Below are 24,870 nucleotides of genomic sequence, written 5' to 3' on the forward strand. Positions count from 1 at the left end.
GCAAGCGAAGGCTTTGTTTTGAGTTTAGACATTATCTGTACTTGCTCAACTAGATAAATCTTGTCTGATGAATGTGAGGAAAGAAATTTACTTAGTGTTTTTTTAGTTGTTGCTAGTTCTCTTGGTATTGCTGTGGATTTGATAAGTTGCAATTAATATTTCCAACCAGAGTGGCAATACCTTGCAGTTTTATTGTTTGCTGAGTGATAATTTAAAAATAGACAGAGAATCAGAATCCAGAGTAGATGAAGACGCATTAGATGTAAGGTCGCCTAATGCATGCAAGCAATGAATTTCTACTGGAAAAGTGATTTATTTGCGTCTTGGTACATAGCAAATGGTAATTTCCTAGGACTCATTTTAACTTGATCCAGAGCAATTATTGCTCCTAAGACATACCGCAAAGAAGTAACGTGTTTGATATCAATGCATTTCTCTAATACAGTTCTCAGAATACAGGTAGCTTATGTGAGAACTAAAACTGCAGACTTTTTACATTTACCACATGTCTTTTAAAGACTTTCATTGGTTTGTACAGTGCAATTATGGTTCAGTAAATATATGTCACACATGAAGCCATGTCATTAATCGATTTTATTCTTAACAGTCTGTCACTATTGAACTACGTTTTCACACAAAATTATTATATGCCGTTTCGGAACTTTTTGGAGAGCTCACTGTAAGATTTCCACCATTGATAATGTCATATTTAGACAGCGATTAAATAGTAGCATTACTAGTAGTATAAACATTCTCTGCATAGTTGTGCTTAGTGAACATCCCAACTGAATTGTATTGTTTTGGTGTGCATGTTGGATTGTATAATAATTTTCAAATTGTAAAAGACTATGAAAAGTTTTAGCAAGATTATTTGAGAAAATGTTTATTTGGGAATTTGATTAGCATTGTTAATAATGCCATATAATATTTATGATGTATTTTGCAGTAATATATTACTTGCACTGGCCAGTGTTGTGCAACCATTGACTGACATGTTTTAATTGCAAGATATATAGTACTTGTGCAACACTGTCAGTTTGTTTATTCATCAGGTCTGGTCTTGTGGTCAAGGTTAAATACGAGTATATTTGTTCAGTAGCTTTTCACATGCGGGTATGAGGGCATGATGCACACATGGGATACAGCAGTGTTTTTGAGAAGTATTATTTTTTTTTACAAAATCCTATTCCCATCATTTCTCAGCACTTTCACATTACCTGTCTCCTGAACAGGCCTGTGAGAGTGTGTGTGTGTGTGTGTGTGTGTGTGTGTGTGTGTGTGTGTGTGTGCGTGCGTGCGTGCGTGCGTGCGTGCGTGCGTGCGTGCGTACGTGTTCGCGTGTGCATGTGCACGTACGTGTACATGTTTAAGTTTTTCTGAGGGGGTGATAAGGGGAGAGGAGGAAAGACATGGCAGGTTTCCATGACAACAACTTTTTATTTGCGCTTCTTAAATGGTGTAGACAGACAGACACACGGACAGACAGACCGACCGACTGATGAATATGGCAGACAAAGAGAAACCGACAGAGTTTGGCATCGTTTTCGGGAGAGGCAGGCTAGTGGGCTGGGGTGCATGGGCAGGCGGGGGTGTAAGAAGGCAGCTGAGTTGTATGCCTGTTTGTTTGCTTTGTCTAGAGAAGAATGTCTCTTTGTATACACCCCTCCTTTGTTGGAAGACAAGTAACCAACAGCCTTCTTTTGAATCATCCATATCCTATGAATATTGTAGATTATTTCCCTGATTTGATAAGAAACAAGTGAGCCTTTTAAGTGTAATGTTAGCAGATAGAAACTTATGTGCCAAAATGATCACTAAGGACAGCTGCCGTCAGCAAACACAAAAGCTGTTATATGTGATTGCGGTTTTCAATTTGTATTTCATTTATTTAACCTTTGTTTAACTACATGAGTGTCACTGAGGTTGCAGGGTCTCTTTTTGAAGGGAACCCTGGCCACATATGTAACATTGTCTGAAATGACAAACAAAAGAGATTATAAATTCCCAATGGCTATGTCAAGACATGCTCTTAAAACTTTTTGCTGCACTCTTTTAGTTTGACCCAACAGCCAAATAAATGTGCAACCCACATCAAGAGACTGAATCTGGCAACCACCAAATAACACACTCAGTTTGCATCTGCAACAGAAACAAAAAAATGGGAGTGAATGAGAGTTATTATGGATAAATGTACTACACCTGTGCACACAGCTGATAGAAAGCATATATTTAAATAACAATACATGATAAATAAACATCTTGAAGTTAGGTAAAATATCATAAAACAAAAATATTGTGTGAAGGTGTAAAATACAGGTCCTTTATTCAAACCTGATAGTTTATTTTAGAAGTTTTAACATTTGGTTAGCTTTACAGACCCCTGTTTGTCCTTCGTTGTAATGCTGAGCCACATGAGTCTTACGCCCACCTTGCAAAGTGAAGTCATTCGTTCTAAAGACTATAGATGAAGTCACTATTCATCTGCACAAAATACAGATTAACCAGAGATCTCCACTGTAGTCGACACTCAAATCACAACAACACACACAAAAATGCATAGTGTATACAGTTGCATTCATTTTTTTTTCATTACTCTATTGCTCACGGCACTATTTTATTCTCTCAACAACAATTGGGAAAACACACACACATACTATCGCACGCACGCACACACACACACACACACACACACACACTGATAGACTGTCTATCTGTGTGGGGAATGACTCACCTCCTCCACCTGGAGTAGAGCCAAGCCTTTCTCGCCTCCTCCCCCTTCATCTGTGTGAGCCCTTCACTTCACTCACTCCGACTCCACTATGGAAGCATTTCAATCATTCAAATTAGCTGTAATCACAGCCAAAGGCACAGAGTGGGAATGGCAGCACGTCACTCTGCATACTTGAGAACACTTAATACATTGATTTTATATTGAGCATGCTGTGTTTCAAAAAGGGAGCTGGGAGGAAATAAATAAGCTATCCAGGCCAAACCTTTTTGCCATGCATGCTTCCAAGACAAAGGATGGAAGCAGGGATGAGAGGCTGGCTTTATAATGAGTGGCGCTAAGACTCCTTTCAGTCTTCATCGCTGACATGTAAGAAGCTGTGCATCAGTAGCACCAGCTGCAGTCCTCACATAATGACACAAATTATTGGCTCGTTAATGGGCAGCTTAGCCTTGAGTGTTCAGCCTGCAACACCATTCTGAAGGAGAGGCGAGCATGGGATCAATCTCTGCCTCCTTGGATGTGCTATAAAACACGGGATGCATCTAAAGGACATCTTATCCACATTGCAGTCTGTCTCTCTCTCTCTTTGTCGCTCTCTCTCCTCTTTTTTTCCTTCCAATCCATACTGGCCCCTGGAGACTCACATTAGGAGACTCCTACACTCGCCCCTCCCACACCTTCTACCTCCTCCACACACCACCTTCAGAACCACTATCTGTCCACCTCCACAGTCGGCTTGTGGACAAACCCAGAATAACAATGTGATCTGGCTTCTTAAAGGCACACAGGCAGCTTTTTGCATCGTTACCTTTCAGTTCAGGCTTGTGTTACTACATTTATGTGATCCTCATAACACTGATGTCAGTAAGAAGGAAAAAAGAACTCACACATTCATCTCATGCAGATGAAAGTGTTATCCCTGCAATATAGGTGTTGCTATTGAAATGCACAGTACTTTGTCATAATTAGTAAAATCAGTATTTATCAGTCAATAATCATATAAGGCCAACTACTCAGGTATAACAGTCACATTCAACCAGTAATCAAGGAATCGAAACTCTAAGCCTGGACAAAGCTCCGTTACAGAAATCATCATCAAACACAGAGTCAAGTGCAGGACATGACATTTGTAAACTGCAGTCAATGAACCTCTAAAGGAAAGTGATGGTCCAGACTCCAGCTTGCATGAAGAAGCCTGCAATAGGTTTTCTTAGAGTGCCCCCTTCTGCCATAGCAGAGAACATAATACATGACAAAGCAAAAGTGGTACAAATACAAAAGCTTTGAGGCTCTGTGGGACACATAGAGCGTCACTATTGTAATCAGCTGGCTGACTGACTTATTAGGTGACAGTTAAAAAAAAAGTCCCGATCAGAAATCAACAACCATTATTTATTTCTGATTTGTGTACGATCCCTTCATGCATTCCTGCAGGTCGAGGTTGCAGTTTGTGACCCAACCAAACTGATCAGCAGAGCTGAACAGGTTCAGAATGGAAAACTGTGGTGTTGCACAGGAAGGCTTGAGGTGTGCTTGTGTAGGAAGTGCTGCGGTGGAAAAAAAGTAGTTCAGAATTTAGAGTGCTTACTGCTGCACTGTCTCTTTCTATTTATAACTTGACTGTTGTCCTAACCATCTGATCTTAGTTACCTGCTGTTTGTTAACAGTCACTTCGGGAACATGGTTGCAAAGTAACTCACTGCAAGTGTGTATTTGCATTTTTTTTTTTGGTTTTGATTGTGGCCAACCTTAAAACTTGGACACCTTTCTGCAGTAATACTTTTTTTTTCTTTATAAAGGTTTTAATGCTTTGACAATAAGCCTTAGATTCAGATATAACGATAACATCTTCCTAAATTGACTTGAATGCTACATTTGTGAATAGCATGTTAGCATTACATGAATTGTAATCGCTTCTACACTGACATTGTTATGCCAGGAGGTTTTAAACTGCAACCCTAACAAGCCTTTGTAAAATCAACATTGCAACCTTTCACTGAAGTATCGGGTTCATATAGCGCCACTCAGTGGATTAAGGTAGAACAGCATCAGTTATTTGAGATCACAGTGTCTGTCCTGGTGGGTTTGCTTGTTTTTTTTAAACACTAATCACTACAACAAATCATCATGTATGGTACATAATTCACCATGAACCTGCCTTTTATTATTACAATTTTTTTTTTATTTTCATTATTTTATTATTGAGTGCCTTTTACCTGCCACAACCCAGTTCCCATAAATGGTATAAGAAAATAAAGTCACTTTTGCCCAATGGCCTTGAAGATTTAGTGTACCTTTGCCAGATATGTTCAAGCAAAGACAAAAAGTATCTGTGTACCGTCACGCATAAAATTTTTACTTTGACTGGTTATTGATGCTGCAGAAGGTCAGAAGCAAACAATATGGGAACTGCAAGGAACTAAATCAATACTCAATTATCACTCAAGCACAAGGTCTCATGTTCGGGCAGCATTAGATTTGTGTCTTTTTCACAGTTTTCTAAGTTGTTGAAACTAAAATGGATAAATAAGTCATTACTACATCATTGTCTGTTTCAGTGTCTGTCAGTCAATGGTTATAGAATATATAAGTTACATAGAACATAGAAATGATTTCATAGGCTGAATTCAAAGCCCTTTCAGAAATATCAGATGTTGTTTTGTGGGGAAAAAATACAAATACAAAATGCTGCAAAACCTTTGACCTCAGAAAAATAAGGGGAACTACCTCCACTTAGTTGTGGAGGCAACTACCACACCAGGAAGTAGTGTTATCCGGTGATGTAGCTCGAGCAACTTTTATAGAACCTTTATTAGTCCACTCCCTCTATTTTTTAAATTATCACTTCATACTTATGGAAATTTAACAAAATAGTAGTTTATTAAAGTCTCAAAATCTTTCATTAAATAGGTTTGTTGTCCTCAGCACTGACATTTATGATGATTATTTAGGATTCATGGACATGTAAAGCTTCAACTTGTGTTTTTTGGATCCTTTGATGAATTATTGAGTATTTCCAGTCTGTGCACCTGATCAGTACTTTTTACATGATATTTCCAAGGAACAACATAATCATGCCAAATGTGCTGTACTCATACACTAAGTGCAAATGGCATTGGTAAAGTGTCTAATAGGTCCAATTTATGGTAATTTTGCTTTAATATTTTATTTTGATAAGACAATAAAGCTCACTCATTTTTTAGGACCTGTCACACATGCTCAGTGAGAATACTGTCAATCTAAAGACATATTAAAGCTTTAAATATGAAATTATTTAAATATTTGTGTTGTTGATCAATTTTACAGATTGAATTGCACACATTTATAGATTTGACACATAAGGGTAAAATATTTCATGTTATTGAAATTAATGACGCGTATACTCACATATGAGGAGTCTGAAGTCTTACTCTGTGTCTGCAAAGTCCCCATGCTATTATTATCACAAATGCTAAAAATATGTGCATACAAGCATCTGTACATTACACGATCATGAAGAGTCTGCACTGATACTCACCAGCATTATGCTACTCTACTGTGTGTTACTGTCCTGTAGAAAATGGAAAGAGTTATAGTAGGGTTAACCTTACATTTGAAATGAATTTGTGATGTTTTAAAAATTTATATGAGCTAAGTTAGGTTGTAACAGCATGCACGTTATATATGTAATTACTGCAGAGTAACTAGAGAGGAGATGCTTGGAATGATGTTTAATCCTCTACCAGCACCCCAAGAGCATAAACACTGTGAATATATGATCAGGGATTCATAGATCAAAATAGATAAAAGCTTATGCAAACGACATGTTTGAAGTCAGCCCCATGGTGGCTTTCTCATCTTGCTGCATGTACTACAAGGGTATGTATGTAAAATTCACATGTCATTATTGGCACGACCACAAGGGGTCCCTCATGCATAAAGTTTAGTCTTTTCAGTCCCAGAGAGTCAAACTGTTGACGTTTTCACATGTTGGCAGTATATCAGTATTTTCTATTTGTTTACTCACAAACATGTTCCTAAAAATGATTGAACATTTCCTACACACTTATCTGTGCCTTGGCTGGACGTGCAGCAGATAGCCACTGTATGTATTTAACTACAAACACATCTCAATTCAAAAAAGGGAGAGAGATAATGATATTGAATCTAATGTAAAAAAAAAAAAAAAAAAAAAGTGACAGTATGCTATTATTCAGAATTGTACCTACATGTGTATCACAGTATTTTCTTTTGGTAAAAACCACATTATCTTACAAAACACGAGTGTGACAAAAGGATATAAGACCTTGTCGTCAGTGTTAAAAAATATATTCAATATGTGAACATTGTAATTGAGTTGAAATTTATTTATATCTATCACAAACTAACAAAGGAAAGTTACTATACCTCCTTTGACAGACGTCAGCTTACCTTGTCTTGTCATTTTTCTTTGGAATTGTTCAATGTTTTATTTCTTTGTCATAATTAAAACATATTTTGAAATGATTTATCAAACAGAAATTGCCTCTTCTTTTTTAGTGTATTTACTTTTATAGTTATTTATTGGAAAAAAATTGAAAAAATGAGTAGCTTAATGGGAAATTGATTGAAATCTATTCAAGGTTTGGTGGCCTAATGTAATCATCATCATCATCATCATCATCATCATCATTGTAACAATAACAATAGCAGTAATAAACACAATACACAGGTACTGAGCAAACAAAGTGAGGGAGCCAAAATTTATTGTTTATGAATTCACTCAAATCAAATAATTCATGTGTAAATAATTCCCATGTGAAGTCATAAAACATGCACACAGCTGCAATTTCAAATGTATATGTATAGATAGATTGTAAGAGAGTATATAAGATCTTTTTTTATAGCAAGCATTGCAGTGTGTAATATGGATAGCTATTGCTTTCGTCAAGCAGCATTAAAATCAAATTTACATTTAAAGGTGCTGTAGGCAGGATTCTGCATCTCCGCCATCTTGCTTAGGGTTACCTAAGCAAGATGGCGATTTGACCCATCTAAGATGGCGATTTGAAACCCAGCACAGCCAATCCGGTTCTGTTTCCTCTGACATCACGCCCTTACGCAAGTTAAGACCCTCCCACAAAAACGCGCGATGAACGCCCCTCGGCCAATCACGGTTAGAGCCTCGTGGGTTCTTCTGATTGGTCAAAGACACCTGGAGCTGTCGAGATTCCTTTTCAGCTCAGAACAGAGACAGATGGAAACGCTGCGCCCTCGCGGTAGTGCAGTTATGCTACACTCCTAAAGGATTATCAATGGATACTCTAACATTTAATCCAAAGAAAACACAGAAAAATTAGCATTGACTAGCAAAATCCTGCCTACAGCACCTTTAAAAGCATAATTTTTCACTTTCTTGACTCAATCACTGACATACTTACATCTTTAAACTGAAATTCCAGTGACTTGTAAAGCAGCATCTTTTTTATGTAATCAGTCCTAACAAAAGCTTTGTCGCGATCGGACATCTTGACACAACGGCAGAAATGTTGTGATTTCATCATTCAGATGTTTCATGACATTCAGTTGTTTTTCAGGATGGAATCAATCCACCTTCGATTGCCGACGATCTTGGTGTACATGAAGACGGGCTTGGAATTTCCATTTTTCGCCTTGTATTCCAAGGACACCACTCCATGTGCTTTCCCATCCTCACAGACTAAAGGACCACCAGAGTCTCCCTGCAGGGCAGACACACAGAGGGATCACTTGTCGTCCTAAGCTAGATTGGTCACAATAAATAGCATTATTATACGTACATTACTTGGTCCAGCCGTGTCACCTGAACAGTACGCCCTTCTGCGAACACATATCTGATTTTCAATCAGTTTCACATTGACTTCCATGAGATCAAGAGACATTGTTCCATTTTTTTTTGTTTGTCCCCAGCCGGACACGTTGCAGGAGTTTGGCAGAAAGTTGTTGTCGTCTGCAAGAGCAATGTTCCTGACATTCTTCGTGAAATTTGCACTGGAGCTCAACTAGGGATAAAAAGAATACATATATTTAAATCACTGTCAACGGCCTAATGTAAAAGATTGTCTGATAGTCATTTTATACAGTGGGACATTTGCGAAAGTTTAATGAGTAACATAACTTGAGACATGCTTTTGTTTTAAATTGTATATGGAAAAGCATCATTTTAGTCTGTGAACGTACCTTAAGAAGCATTATGTCATTTACGTAGCTGCATTTATTGTAGTTTTGATGTGGAAAGTGTTTCTCCACAGACAACTGCTGCACTCCATTTCTTGAATAATAGCTGTGAAGTCCTACGAAGACTTTGTAAGACCTGAAATTATGTTTGAAATTAGTGCAAAAGTTTATACAAGATCAGGTTTTTGCGTGTCTGTCATGATTTTCATTAACGTTATCATCATTTTTCACCAGTTTGTCAGACATGTATGCCAGTAGCCAGAAAGGAAAATATGTACAGGGTCCCAGATTTTCAAACATCATTCATTTGAAACCAAAAAATGCATGTCACCAACTTGGCCTGGCAGTGGGCTGCAGTCAGCACAAAATCCTTAGACACAAGGAAGCCCCCACAGTGCTTGGTATGACCTTCTGCAATTTGATACTCCAACAGTACCATGTAGGGTCTGCTGTGTTTCTGGACCGGATGGCCTCCGATAATCTCCGCTGTGTGCACTATAAAACAGAAATAAAAGAAAAAGGATCACGTAGGATGTTAGGGACATGCACAATATACATGTAGTTTAGCCACCTACCTTGATCACAGAGAGTCAGCACAGCGACAAGAGTCACTGCTGCCACTTTGCAGAAGACGAACATGTTGTCATCACAGAGCAGCTGAGCTAATGAAGACACACCACTGACAGCGACGGTGTTTTGAAGCTTCCTCATGTAAGAGAGAACAAGGAAATGCTTGGCTGGTGTGAAATACATATGCAAACAATGTGGCCTTGAGTCACTTTCTATATATGGACTTATCCCTATCACCTTAAATGGCTGAAAGTATTGAACAGTTTCCGTGGTGAACTGCACGTTTGCCATGTCCCATGCAGAGTGCGTTCAATTCATATCTTACGGTTAGTGTTAACACAGTCCACATGTCTGGAAGCACAGTGAAAACCAGTTTGATGATTAAACACTGAGAAAGTTCTGAGGTGACCAATGTACTAAGATGTATCTGAAGGAAGATTCAAAGTAGATATTAGGACCTGCATACATGCTGTTAGAAACCATTAAGAGGAAGTAATAATCACTATGAAAACTTTGTGTGGTTTCTCACATTTCTTTCAGAGCATGATGAACAGATTATAAATTGCACGAGGCAGGAAAGGCTCAACTGCAGAAGAAAATGCATCGACGTGACATGTTCGCATGCTATCTGATCTGAACTTTGCACATTGTTTATGATGACATGTTAAGTATGTATAGAGACTGATGTGTGACCTCTGAGGTAGCACTGATAATTATTGCAGTTGAAACATTTTGAAATTAAATATCTTTTCATGAAGTTGAATTAGTGAAAATTTTGTAACGTTAAGGTATTATTCAATTTCTGATACTGCAACAATATTTACCAGTTTTTAGAAAACTGATTATCTCGCATTTGAAAATATTATGAAAAATTATGCAGTTAAAATACTTACCATAATATGGCATTTATAAATAAAGTTTGCATGAATAAAACAGATGAAATTCTCGATAATCTCAGTGTCTTGGTTAAGTGATGCATGTCCAGTCCCATTTAGGTAAATAGTAAAACAACTTGGTTTTGACTCATTAAACATAATTATGGCATAACTGTGTGACAGTAAATTCAAATAGAATCCAGAGTTCAGAAGGTCAATTAAAACAACATTTGTCCTGCAAGAAAGTTCAATAATTTATTCACCCAGTACTTGGTCGGCCGTCCTTTTCCTCACATAAAGCATGCAACAACACTGATTATTAATGCAGTCAGTTTTCATTTTGAGTTTGTACTAATGTGCACCTAAACATTTTGTGCCTTTTGACCTCATGTTTCTGAACTGCCTTTGCCTCCTTCATCCTGTGTGTTAATTACCAGAGACGTGTGAGATTGTAATCATCAGCCACTTCCTCTTCCAGACCTGCGAACTGACACTTTACCACTCAATGGTGATATTGAAGCCTTTCAAATGTTTTTGTCAGCAAATTGCTTCAAACATAGTCAGTTTGATATATAACAATAAAAACATTCTTAGAATTGCTTTGTGCCAGCTGTTTTATAAGGTTTATGCTAAATTAAAAGGCCATCATTGCCTGTAGGTAAAATTCAGTGGCCTTATTTGATAGTTTAGTTAGATGCATATACCATCAAGTGCATGGTGTGTTTTATTTCTAAAATCTGTTCATGCATATAAACATTGGCTTCTACTCTGTGTTTGAGTGTCACCATTGATTAGGATACACTGACACTCCCTGAAACATTCACAGAGCCATTTTATGCTTTTACCTGTGGAGATTTACAATATGGCAATGTCTTGGAAATTTAAATAAAAAAAATAGATACAGAGCAAAAACTTTGAGCAAAATGTTTCTTCACCAGCAAAAAGACTGAAAATGGAAAGGAAGAACTCCCTTTTTTCATGAAAAACCTCTAGTAGATGAATGATTGCTTTTGAATGCATTTTGCTTGCACTGGTCCAGGTAAGAGTACAATACAAGAAAAAGGAAAAGACAAAGAACAACAAGATGGCCACAGAAGGCAAGTTAATTCAATCCAGTTCAATTCAAGTCTGCACATCACAGCAGACTGCAGCCCACACTGCGCACAGTCATACGAGAAACGATTTCTTGTACAAAAAAAAAAAAAAAAACAGGACGTATTTGCCTACTGATGGTGCACTGGTGGAACGGAGTGTTCTTGCAGTGTTGGTGAGGCTGACTAATTTTATGGTTTGCATGTGGTCACCTAAAACCACGGATCGATGTCGTACCGTTGCCGTTTGCGTAGGGATATTGTACGTTACGTAGAGACAGTGTTCTGTTCTACAATTCGGTCTGATCTCCTTTACATCTCGCATCGTCACGTAGTGGGTCAATTGATCCTATAAAAACGGTGTTTTCAGACGAAATTCCATGCAGATTGCCCGGCAACTGTGTGTTCATGCATGATGAACATGAACATGCATGCATAAAGCAGGATAAAAGAGCAGGTGAATGGTTGTCAATACTACATAATCATCTACAGCAGGGGTGTCCAAAGTCGGTCCTGGAGGCCCGCAGCCCTGCATGTTTTCCATGTCACCCTGCTTCTACACAGCTGAATCTCATGAAGATTCATGGCCAAGTCCAGCAGAAAGCCTGGTAACGAGCCTCATCGCAATCAGCTGTGTTGAAGCAGGGAGACATGGAAAACATGCAGGATGCCGGCCCTCCAGGACCGACACCCCTGATCTACAGTTATGTGACTTGGAGTTATTTGTTTTTCCATGATTGTGTACCATCTTATATGATTTCGTAATGACTTCGCAGTGATCTCGTACATTTTGCACTCTTTGCTGGGAAAGCCATGTACCAGCCAGTTTTGCTATCAGTTTGGAAGTCTCTCACAAAGCAATACAGTGCAGGGAAACAGGCTACAGGTAATTTAAGCTCTTCAGTCAACCTGATCAAGTGAACCAAGATGCATGGCTGGTGGAAGAAAACACGCTAACTTCTCAAAAACAAAAAAGGTCGGGTGCCGATTCAACTCATCTCATGCCCACAACCTTTAAGGTGTGGGATGAGCAGGCCGACCACTACTGTAGGTTTATTAAATAGGATTGTTTCAGGGCTGGTTATAAAACTGGACTCTGTCTCGGCTCTGCCTACACCAGGGAAACTGTCAGTAAGCAGAAATGTGAGTTATTTTGCTTTAATATGGTATTAAGATCTAATCAAGCTATCAGGAGCAAAGATCAAGAGCAGGATGTCATTCTGACTATCTCTCCTGTTGTACTAATGAGTGTAATCCAGCTCAGTCTGATAGAGATCAGGGAAATAACTCAAACTGGGAAATTTCATTGTCCTTACTGCAAAACACTCTTCAGAGAAATTGCTGTTGATCATAAATTTTCTTCTGAACGTTTAGTGGCTCCATGTCAGTACGCAAACATTACTGTGTTTTTCTGCATCAATCCTGTCGCTTTGATCAATGATGAAATCATTGTGCCTGCACCAATAACAGAAAAATTTGACAGAAATATATACTTTCAGATACATACATATTTATAAAGAAAGGAAGAAAAGTAATTGAATATAAAGCATTAAAACACATCAGAAGTCCTATTTTGGAAATGATGATTGAAATCAGTATTAATTTATTAGTCTTGTCAAGAGGGGAACTTTGTTGCGCAACTCTACTTTTTTTTCCTTCTGACTCAGAAGCTTATCATATCTTGTGGTTTGGACAAGAAATGTATTCTTGACTGTTGACGCGGAAACAAGTACACTGACACCCTGAGACTATTTTTGACTTGCTGATTTGAAGACAAGCCAAGTTCAATGCACCATTCAAACTCGAGGAAAATCAATCTGCTTCAAGAACTTTGATACAGGTGTGATATATTATAACATAGTGTATGTTGTGTTTGAGCTACAGTCCTCAAACTTTGAAAAAAAATGTCAGTGTTCTGTTCTCAACAATTGTGCTGGTTGAAAACCTGCAAAAAATCTCACAGACATTCTGCCGTGATGTATAATATAATAACAAATGAATGTGTTGAGACTAAAAATGCAAATGAGTACAATTTACCCATACTCCCTTTTGCTTTGATAAGTGAGTTTTCTCCTTGTCGAACTCATAAATGTTCATCATCTGAAGTGTTTCAAAAGAAGCAGAATATTAATGTTACTTTGCAAATTTCATTTGGCGGGTCTTTCCTTTATGGTTTTCTTCTGGAGTCTTGTGCATAAGCTAGATGCTCTAACACACCAGCGTACGAACTTTTCTCTGTTGATTTAACTGTTTAGTCTCAAATGCCACCACTCACCTCTCACCCTGAGTGCTCCAACTATTCTGCTCTGAACATCAAAATTGCAGAACCGGAGGGCAGAATTCAGCAACTATTGCTGTAGCTGGGTACTCCATCATTGGACGCGTCCACTTTTTCAGGTCCATTAGTCCCAGTAATCCTGAAGAAACTTCCTGAGCTGCTGGGCTCATTCCCAGCATGTGGGTCACTTCTCATGGTTAGTCTGAATCAACCACAAGGAATTTTAACAAGCGTTTTCACCTTTTCGAAGGGTTGTGGATGTGTTTTCTTGTTTCTTTGTGTTTTTCTTCTATCACTGAATCATGGAGTGTGGGGTTTCAGCAGACTCCTCAGTCTCAGCACCTGGCTGCAGTCGGCCTATACGGTGAGCTAGGTTGAATTTATAGACGACTATAACCTTTTCTGGAACTGATGGTGTTCACCCAAGTTAATTAAGCAGCAATATTTTAGCAGTCAGTTTTCACCTTGACCATCAACCCAACCTGCAGCTGACTGTTCACCTCCACTCCCTCAGTCTCACCTACTACCAGCATCCCCACTACTAGCTCCCCCTACTGTCCACCTAATGCACTTGTTACTGGAACAAGTTACTCCGTCACTATCTGATCACCAACGGGGGCCCAGTATTTCAGACATCCTGGTGGATTGGATTAAACCCAGATCTGATCCAAAATTGGGTATTTAAAACAGCATTTAATCTTGATCATTTAAATCCAGATTTGGAAATCCAATCCCGCCTTTAATCCAGATTTGAGCCTGTGTTGGGTATTTCAAAACTTCAGTCCCAAATCTGGATCAGTTTTATCCTGAAAAACAGCATTAAATTAATCCCACCTCAGGGTAGGATCAGAGTGTGATCCCATGTATTAGTTCCACATATACTCATCGATAGATAGCTTTTACTTGCGTTTCTTGCAATCATTAGTATAAAAAGATATTTTTAATAAATTAAACCTCTTCATGTACAGTTTTTTTTTTTGAACAGAAAAAAATCCAAATTTCACAATTGTCAGAAAAGTAATTCCAGCAACAAAAATGTCCACGACCCAAAATTGTAACACCTAAACTTAAAGTTTTCACACTACTCTTCCATTTGCTTTTCCAGTAATTGTATTTTTAACTTGATGTGTTCTTGCTGAAGCATGGGGAGCTTTATATGTTCCTTAGCGAGTAGACGGCATACTTCTTGGTGATAGTGGCTGGCTACCCTCTACTCTGTTGGTTAATGACACCATTTTCAAATGTGACCAGTGCCTCTCAGCTGCAGTATAACATTGCCCACAGCTCAACAAGAGGAACCACTGAGCTCATCAACGGCATTCTTAAACTTAGATTTGCCTGTATGAATTATCTCAGGGTTGAACCCAAAAAGGCATTCAAGATCATTTGTGCCTGTATTGTGCTGCACAGTATGGCTCAAGCATGAAGAGTTCCACTTTGTGAAGACGAGGCCGATGCACCAGTAGCCCCAGAGGGTCCAGATCTCCCACCACCTTCACCGCATCTGCCTGATGACCCAGCGGAAGAGCGGTCAGAAGTGCTTTGGCAGATTTGTAGTTTTCCTAAAAGTTCTAGGAATGCTTTTGTTTTCCTTTGTTTATGTTCAGTAAAGCTACTGGATATCTCACGTTTGTCTTATGTTTTTATTTTATTACACCAGATGTCCTTTTATAAAATGCATCTGAAAATATGAAAGGTCAGTGACAAGGTAATTGTTTAAACAGAGAACTGAAGTGAACATTGACTCCATGCAACAGAAAATATTTTGAATGACTACAAAATATTTTTGCTTTTGGAACATTATTTTATGAAAGATCTCTGTAGCCTTAAGATCTACACATCACACATTCTGTCTCCTGTCTGTGACCCTGAGGGCGGGATGGATTTGAAAATCTCAATCCGAGAGGATCAGGGTTATTCTTATCCAATCTAGCAAAGTTTTGAAATACCGGGATAGAAGATCCTGATCCATGGATCAGGAAAGTGGGATTTGGAAATCTGGATCAATTTAATCTGGATTTAGTTTTTTTAAATACTGGGCCCAAACAGATGAAACTCCTCATAGGAGACCAGTCCACCATTGCCTATGACCCCTATTTTTTTTCTTTTTTCTCCTATTTTCTCTGCAAGTTTTCAGATAACTCCGGCTCAGTTTAAATGTCAGCTCCCTCCAATGTAAGATCTTTTCCGAAGCAATGCAAATCCTCCCAGACAAAAACCAAGAAAGCCAAGCATGCATTTTTGATATTTATTTTAGAAAATTCATTTGATTTGTTTGTGCTAAATATGGATTGCTCAAGCATGTTTTTGTAAATTAATTAAAAGACTGTCTATTCATTAGACTGTATGGGCCATTAAAAGACTGGAAGAGGTTGAGAGCTCATAATAAAGCAATCACATCGCATGCTCCAAAAAATTAATAGCGAGCTGACTTTAGATGCAGTAATACACATTCTCCACTGGGAGGCTTTGTGGTTTTCTTTATTGATGCTAATATGAATTCATATGAAACGGTTCTATCAATGTCACAGGTGAAGTTACATTTGTTTTGTGATATAGATTGCTGCCAAATTAAAATTAATGATGATGATTATTTTTTTTTACATTTAATCCTACTTGAAGTACTAGCAGAAACATTTATGGCTCTTTACTCTACAGCATGGTTGCATCTGTTTGAAAGGACATTAAGATGTGCAAACAATTACCACTCATATTTAAAGTGAAATTAAACAACTTATGATTAAATAAAAACATTCAAAGATTCATCCATATATATGCCATTATAACACGTGTAGCTATAGTTATAAACATTCATAGATGATCACAATGCCAGGACCGAATCCTAACCCTAATCCTATGCTGTATAGTGAGTTATAAAGCATTGTGATCATGTATGAGTGTTTATAACTACTTATAATGTGTTATACCGGGTGCTTAAAGTAAAATGTTACCATAATTTCATTCATGTTCTGTTATCCTGTTCAGGGTGCTAGACCATGGACAGGATCCATTCTGGAAAGGTCACCAGTCCATTGCAAGGCGACACACACAGACAGACAACTACACATTCACTCACATTCACACCTCAGGGTAGTTTAGTGTCACCAGTTAAATTCACATGCTTGTTTTTGAACTGTGGGAGGAAGCCGGCGTACCTGGAGGAAATGCACATACAGGTAAAACATGCAAACACCCACAGAGAACGGCCACGGCCAATATTTGAACCCAGGACCTTCACGCTGTGAAGCAAGAGTGCCAGTCACTGCACTGCCCATCAATCATTTCACCAGGACCTTTAAGAATCAGATGTATTCATTAAGTTTGCCTTGTCATATAAGTCTATTTGTGTTCACCCTTCAGCCTGCTGAAATGTTCATAGATCTTGTTTGTGTCCATTCCTGTTCCTTTTTTTTTTTTTTGTCTTGAATTGTCTCATTAAGTGAGAGGTGGTTGGTATATGCTTTGACTATAGCTTCCATCCAAAAAAAAAAAAAAAACTGTCTGCATGAGAATAAATGAGTGGTGCAGTGTGGTCCAGCTCAGGGGTAGTTTCTGTATGTAGTTTGCATGTTGTCCCTGTTTATGTGTGAGTTTTTCCTCATTGTGGATATAGCATGCTAACCTCATCAGATCAGTAGTGCATCATCATCTCTATCCATTGATTCATCACAAGGAGGCAGTGTTGTCATGTTTGTAATTTGTGTTGAAACATCAAAAGAAAATAAACTCACAGAGAGAATAATGGAGTTTATTGTTCAAAGTCAAGATTGTCAAAATCATTCGAGGGTGACATTACATTATGATCTGATGCATGGTACTAATATCTGAAATGTTATCTAGTGATTTGTGTGGAATTTTGTTTAGTATCTGAAAAAAAGTTTAACAATTTCTACAATACAAATATACAAATCTATATTTCCCTGCACCACAACAAAAAAGCATAATAAGTAATTCATAAGATCCACAAAATATTTGCACATATCTGCATCACTCATGAAAGCAAAAGCAATTTAAGTAAAGGACTTGTGAATTGTATAAGGTGTGCCCCGCCTTCTCCTTTTGTTGACTGGGATAAGTTCTACTTATCTTAAGATCTCAAACTGAAAAAAATCAACTACAACATCAAAAAAACAGGTATAGATGGGTGTTTTCTAAGTGAATCTAGCATATATTTTTATAAAATCTTGAAAAAGCAAGCAAAAGCTCAGACATTTTTTTAACAGTTTTAGTCCAAAAAAAAAAAAAAACCTTTAAATGATCATTCCTGCTCAGCATACTCTAAACTATGGCATTTCAATTTTATCATCCTTATTATACATGAGCGTCACACTTTCTTCAGAGCACGTTCAATGGTAGAAGTGATCCAGTCTCTGTAATTCTCAATCTTAGAGAATTTACAAAACAGCAGGGCGCCCGGCTTGTCTTTCTCTGTGTAGCAGGAGGTGACCACGCCGAATGCCTTGTTATCTTCACAGACCAGTGGACCCCCAGAGTCTCCCTGAAATTATAGTCAAGTTATTTCATTTGATTTCAAAAGACTAAAAATATTAGCATTGATCAATGTTTGTACTGCAAAGTTGCTCTTACATTTCCTGAACCGGTACTTCCCATCGAGCAGTAAAGGTTGAACCGGGCACACCTCTCATCGTTGATCAGCGTTACGTTGCCTTCCATGAGGCAGTTCGACAAGAACCCCTCCTTCCATTTTGTTCGTCCCCAGCCAGAAATGCTGCATGATTTTGGTAGTGACTCTTCATTCCAATCCGCGAGAGCAATGGGCTGCACTTTGCTGTTCAGTTTTGCCTTGGATCCCAACTTGAGAAAACAGAGAGGAGAAATAAAAGCACAAATGTTAGACTGAGGAACTTTTCATTGCACGCTTGCTGCTTGTTATAGTTATTAAATATTTATTAACATGAAGTAACATATTCAATTAAAGGTTTGGAAAGAAACATTTTTATGCCTCCGAAACACTGAAATGGCAATCTGTGTGAGGATGTTCTTACCTTGAGGAGCATTATGTCATTTATCCTTAAAGTTTCATTGAAGTTTTTATGTGGAAAAGCTTGATCCACATTGATACGTTGTTGGTAGTCATTCTGTTGAATGTTGTGAAGTCCAAGCTTAACTGTGTAAAACCTAAAATAACACAAATTGAAAGCAACAAGTAAAACGCCAAGTGAAAAGCTCGTATTTACAAAACCAATATATTGATTTGAATACATCATTAAATCATTCTATTAGTTTATGATCAAGTCCCAGATCAGAGATGCAATCAGAGGCCCTGTAGTGTCCTGCAGTGTTTAAATAAAGAGTCAGTATGTGTGAACTGTGAACTGACTTGGCCTGGCAGTGGGCTGCAGTCATCACAAAATCCTCACTGAGCAGGAAGCCGCCACAGAATTCTTTTTTACCGTCCCTTTGCAGAAGTACCATGTATGGCCGACTATGTGGGACAGCTTCTCTGCCTCCAATGACAGCCTCTGTGTGGACTAGAAGAGAAAACACTTGCATGTGGCAAAGTATATGCATCCTTTAACTAGAGTGGGAAGAAATTCATCTATAATCAGAAGTGCAGTTTAAAATGGCCTCAATAAGACAAAACATAAAGCATAGTTCGCTTACCTTCACAATCAAGAGCCAGCACAAGTATCACTGCTGCCACTGCTGCTTTACAAAGAGCCGACATGATGGATCAGAGTCTTTCCCAGCTACTAAAGACCGGTGGTGCATCCCACCCTTTATTAATGTCTGTAGATATGCTTAATGAGGGAAGGAAGTAACTATGCAAATGATGTGGTCTTGAACCACAGTCCCATGGATGATATCTCCACTCAGGCCTCTACAGGAAATCACATATATTTATCTGACTTTTCAATGGTACAACTTGTACTCAGGTTTTATCCCTCATTCAGAGATACATTTCTATAAAACAATATCTTATTGCAGCAAGTTAATATAATAAATGTCTTTTTTATGCAATATATATGAACAAATATTTGTGGAAGTATGATGCATAGACACAAAAAGAAACATTTGCAGTCTATATACATCAATATGACAGGAAGTGTGTTGGCACAACAATACGATGTGGTAACACTATGCAGTCAAATAAAAATGAAACGAGGAGACAAGTACTTGTGGCTTGAGTTGCTTGCAAAAGTCTTTTTGCAAGCCGAACATGCCAGCAGTTACTTTATATACAGATTTACTGAAATCTTGTATTGTGTATTATGTGAACATTTTGTGGATGATCAGGTAAGAATGACTCCTCAAGGGATATCACACTGGAGTATTTAAATGAGTAATCTATGTGATTTAGGCCGGTTTTAGGTCTGCTTGAAACTGTATCGTTTCTATGCTTGTGATTTCCTACAAAGTTCTTTGGATAAGAGACCCCACACGCACATAATGAAACGTGATACCGTGGAAGAGCAAGTCATCAAACATTTTGGGGCATTCAAGTAAAGTTGCACTGAAGTTGCACTAAAAAGAAGAGCAACAGAAGATAGTCAGAAATAATTGCAACACCTCATAAGGGGTAAAAACACTGTTTTTCACACATTGTTATGAGAAAATCCAGACACATAACCGCACAAAACACACACCTTCAGGCAAAAAAGCTGTCACCATTCAAACAAACAATGTGTTTTAGTTTAGATAAACGGTGACTTAAAACATATGTGTTTTATTTGTTGGAAGATTGCTTATTTTGTACAGAAATTTCCCACAAGGAGAACATGCAAACTCCACATAGAAATAACCAGGTCTTCTTGCTGCAAGGTGAATGTTACTACGAATAGTACACCACTACAAATTATCATATCATATGGCTCAAATAGTCAGAGAAGTGACAGCATTTCCTCACTCAGTGTGTAAGTGGTTACACTGAAGGAAATGTCTTGAAGGTAACTGCATTTTTAAGCTCATATTTTGAAAATAAATCGGTTCTTATCTGAAAAGCTTCATCAGTTTTAAGTGACCAGCCTGGTAGTCCAGTGTGTAAATGTTGGAATCATTTATAGTAGAGTGGTTGAAGGGTTTCTTTATCGGGTTATGAGGCACTTCAGCTGACAGGAGAAACATATTCAGATTATTCAAAAGTCCAGATCACTTAAAGTGAAGAGTCAGATGTACCATGACCTGGTTGACTGGGAATCTTCACTAACCCACAGAATGTTGTGACTGTGTCGGGACTCAAACCTCAAACTTCATGGTCTGACACTTTGAACAGCTGACCACTTACCAGTGTGGTACATGTGGCCACTGTGAAAGCCTTATTATTTGCTGCATCTGCCACTGTCCCAAAGGTACCATTTTTTTCTGATATAAAAAAGAAATTACCCCTTTAAAAGTGACTTGTGGATCATGAAATGATATTTGCAATTGAACAAAAAAGAGCAGGTCATTAAAAGAGAAGGATATTCAGCAGATGTCCTTTTTCACTAAATCTGCATTGTAATCATTTAATATTTCAGTCTTTTCTTCTTTTAAGCCAGGTTCCAAACCTGAATAATTACTTTATTTGAAAAATATATGTGTTACATCAATCAAAAGCAATTCATTATGTCTGTTTTTAGCTTGTGGCTACTCCAGAACCTGTTTTCTTCAGCTTGGCAGAAACGCAGGAAAATACACTTGAGAGGACTTGACTGCTGTACGGAATATCAGCCTGTGTTTTAGCTACCAGCGAGAGTCGAAATGGGGCTGCGACCTGGGATCAAACATGTAAATTAAACTGTGCAATAAAACGGCTTTGAAGAGATTTGCGACGTTGAGAATTTTTTGAGAAAAGTGGTGACTATAATGTCTGAAAAAGTGTAGTCAACCCTAAAAATATGCAGCTTACTGACCACAGTGTCCTGATCTGTCTGTTACCTCACTTCCTCAGTCTAGACTCAAGTATGTCCCTCTTGTATCTTAGTCACAAATGTTATTGTAATTGTTTTGAGTGATGCTCCATAGAGTTTTAGTGTGAATAAAAAAAGGGGGTAATGTGGAGGTGGTGGGGGTGGGGGTGGGGGTGGGGGTGTAGGAAATGAGCGAACAGGTTTTCGGGATGTGAGCCCCTGGAGTCCAGGGCAATAATGGGAATTGCAGGAGGAGATGCAGAGAGGAACACTAGCTTGGTAGAACAGGGTCTTTGCTGTTAGACCGTCACATTTATGAGGACCATGGGGGTTGGGAGGCAGCCTGTTTTCTCCATCGCACACAGCAACAAGGAAATGGAGAATGTAATAGCATTCATCAATCAGACTGCAAATTACATGTTTATTAAGAAGGAAAGAAAATGACAGTGATAAACCCACCAGGCAGGCAAACAACACACATTCCTAGAAGAGTGAAAATAAGTCAAACTGTGAGTTTCATTAAAATCACATTGATTTCAACAGAAGGTTGCAAAAGTCACACTTCTCATGATTTATATATATATATATATATATATATATATATATATATATATATATATATATATATATATATATATATATATATATATATATATATATATATACATATATATACACATATACATATACATATATATATATATATACACACACATACATATATATACATATATATATGTGTGTGTGTGAAAGGAAATTCTTTTTCTGATTGATTGATTGATTGATTTTATTTGTTTCATTCTTTTTAAAAGAAAGAAATGAAAAGGAACAGAAAGAAGTGAGACTTATGAGTCTGCCCCTGTCAACATAAAATAAATGACAATTTGTCAAGATTTGTTAACATATCACAAAAAAAAATACAAAATTAAATACAACCATTTCACTAAATCAAAATACAAATACGACCATTTCACAAATAATTACAGATCAAATACAACCATTTCACAAAATCTACATACAAAAAAAAACCTTAATGAAATATTTTCAAAAGAAACAATCATTCTAAGTTTGACCATTCTTTAAAACATTCTGTGTTTGATATTCCCAACCAAGACGTTCTGAGAAGGACTCAGTCACTGCAGGAAGCCGCGATACACTGGAACTTCAGCAATGACTTAAATTTCAACTTTTGAACTGATTGTTTGGACTGATGAAAGCTTTTCATGCAATTCAAAGTGTGATTAATCATGATTAACTAGAAAAGATGTGATTAATCATAATTTGAAAAATTTCTCTTTTGACCCTGTGTGTGTGTGTGTGTGTGTGTGTGTGTGTGTGTGTGTGTGTGTGTGTGTGTGTGTGTGAGTGTGTGTGTGTGTGTGTGTGTGTGTGGAGAGAAAGACATATACTGTAGATAGATACTGCATGTTTAATGTAGTTTTATGAAATTGATTGGTCTTTAGTTCTTTCTGAAGATTTAAGCATTGTACCAGATATTTTAGGTGTGAAAATGAAGCAGTAGGACTTTATTGCTAATGCATTGCGCAACTATTTAAATTGCTTTTATGTTCTTTATCCCTACTATATTAAGGTGCAGTGACTCACAGTGCATAGATGCATTTATCTTGAAGAACGTGTCACATTTTATTTAGATTTACACACAGTCTGTCTTGGGCCTGGAGGGAAGACTCAAACACAGACCAGGTTCCACAATGAAGGGAATTTTAATTTGATGTGTGAAATCCAGGAAAACAAACCACTAAAAAAAAAAAAAAAAAACGCATTAGGATTCTAGAGAGGGCCACGAACAGAATAATAGAACAAAAGACAAGAATGCTAAACTGAGTTAAGCAGATGAAGCAAGAAAGATGTTTAGACACACTGAGTGCTTTTTCTGTACAATATATGTAGACATGCCAGGATCAATGGATTAAATTAAGATAAAAACAATTAAGTAAAAAAAAAGCACTGAGACCAGAGTCACAAGTCACAAAAGGTGACCAAAAACATAGGAGAACACACCATGCAAGGCGAAAGAAGACATGGACATGAACGTTGATTTAGATATAAAGAAAAATACATCAAATGCATCGAACAAATCCTTATTAAGCCATGCTTCAAAAACATGACCTGAGACATGAGTGTGAGTAAGGTAATCCGAGCAATGAACAGTGAGCAAAACGCAGGGAACCACGCAGAGAATACACTTAAGAGGGGCACAGGGAAAAAAGCTGGTGAGACAGAAACAAAACTATTGTGACATACTCACACCTTTATAAATTTTAGATAATAATGGAGTTTTTTTAGCAAGTGATGCTTTTATGAGACTTCTGATCATCTTTGCTGATGTGCTCTATAAAAGAAAGTTTCCAAAAGAGAAAAGACAAGCGAACCAAAGGTATATCATTGTTTCTACGTCTCAGTGCTGCAAGACTCACATTTACTTAAACTGCTGAAGTGTCACTAATCTCAAAATTATGTGATTCAATGAAAGTTATCTTGCATATAAAAACATGATAATTGGATCTGCTTTTGCATGTCGTTACACTCCATTTGCCTCGTTTAATTTGAATAGAACCCTGTCCAATCATGCATACTTTCATCTGCTTTGGTTTTGCATCATGACCTGAATGAGTCAGAAACGGGACAATGTGCAGAAGCTTTGCAATCTTGCAGACTTTATCTTTGCCATCATTTATTCTGCATTTCAGGAAGTTACCGAAAAAAAAAAAAAAATGAAACACTCAGAAGTGGCTTCAAGTCGCTCTTGATGCAATCAGTAAAAAAAAAGTCAGCAAACTAAAGATTATGTGATCAGATAAGTGGTTGCATTTTCTCACTGTCATTTTCTATTGCATTATAGTGTAGTCATTTCATTTTTGTGCATGATTAGGAATAGTGTGTTTGATAAGTAAGAAAACTCTTTATGTACTCTCATATGACATTATTCTTACAATATATGTTCCTTCAAATAACTGATGTCAAACGAAAAGCAACAACAAAAAAAAGTATTATAAATGTTCGTGGCAAGACTCTGTGAATTGCTGTGACAGAATATCACATCTTAACCATTCAGTACACACATTTCCATGCAGTGCTGTCATAGTTGAAAAAATAATGATTCACAGAGATAAAGCTGGCTGTTGATGCCTCGAGTATAAGACAGGAGATAGATATCATTCTCTGGTGCATCTGTGTTTGCTATAAAACATTCTCCTTCCAAGTCTGTCTTTGACTTTTTATGAGCTGTTTCAATTAAACTTGACATATATTGCATATTGAAAACATCCAACAAAGTGAA

At 37.6% G+C, this 24,870-nt stretch overlaps 1 protein-coding gene across 1 annotated transcript; it reads right to left on the reverse strand.

Annotated features, from left to right (window-relative positions):
- Positions 1-7,959: 7,959 nt before the first annotated feature.
- On the reverse strand, positions 7,960-19,453 carry LOC115382075 (transmembrane protease serine 4). The gene is made up of 10 exons (XM_030083718.1): positions 19,345-19,453; positions 19,061-19,211; positions 18,726-18,858; positions 18,307-18,534; positions 18,046-18,217; positions 9,481-9,642; positions 9,241-9,400; positions 8,909-9,041; positions 8,509-8,730; positions 7,960-8,430 (listed from the first exon to the last, which is right to left on the reverse strand). The coding sequence occupies exons 1-10, from the start codon at positions 19,406-19,408 to the stop codon at positions 8,272-8,274; spliced, it is 1,584 nt and encodes a 527-aa protein (XP_029939578.1). The 5' UTR covers positions 19,409-19,453; the 3' UTR covers positions 7,960-8,271.
- Positions 19,454-24,870: the final 5,417 nt, after the last annotated feature.

The sequence above is a fragment of the Salarias fasciatus genome, chromosome 23, assembly GCF_902148845.1.
Source record: "Salarias fasciatus chromosome 23, fSalaFa1.1, whole genome shotgun sequence".
In the NCBI taxonomy this organism is placed as follows: domain Eukaryota; kingdom Metazoa; phylum Chordata; class Actinopteri; order Blenniiformes; family Blenniidae; genus Salarias; species Salarias fasciatus.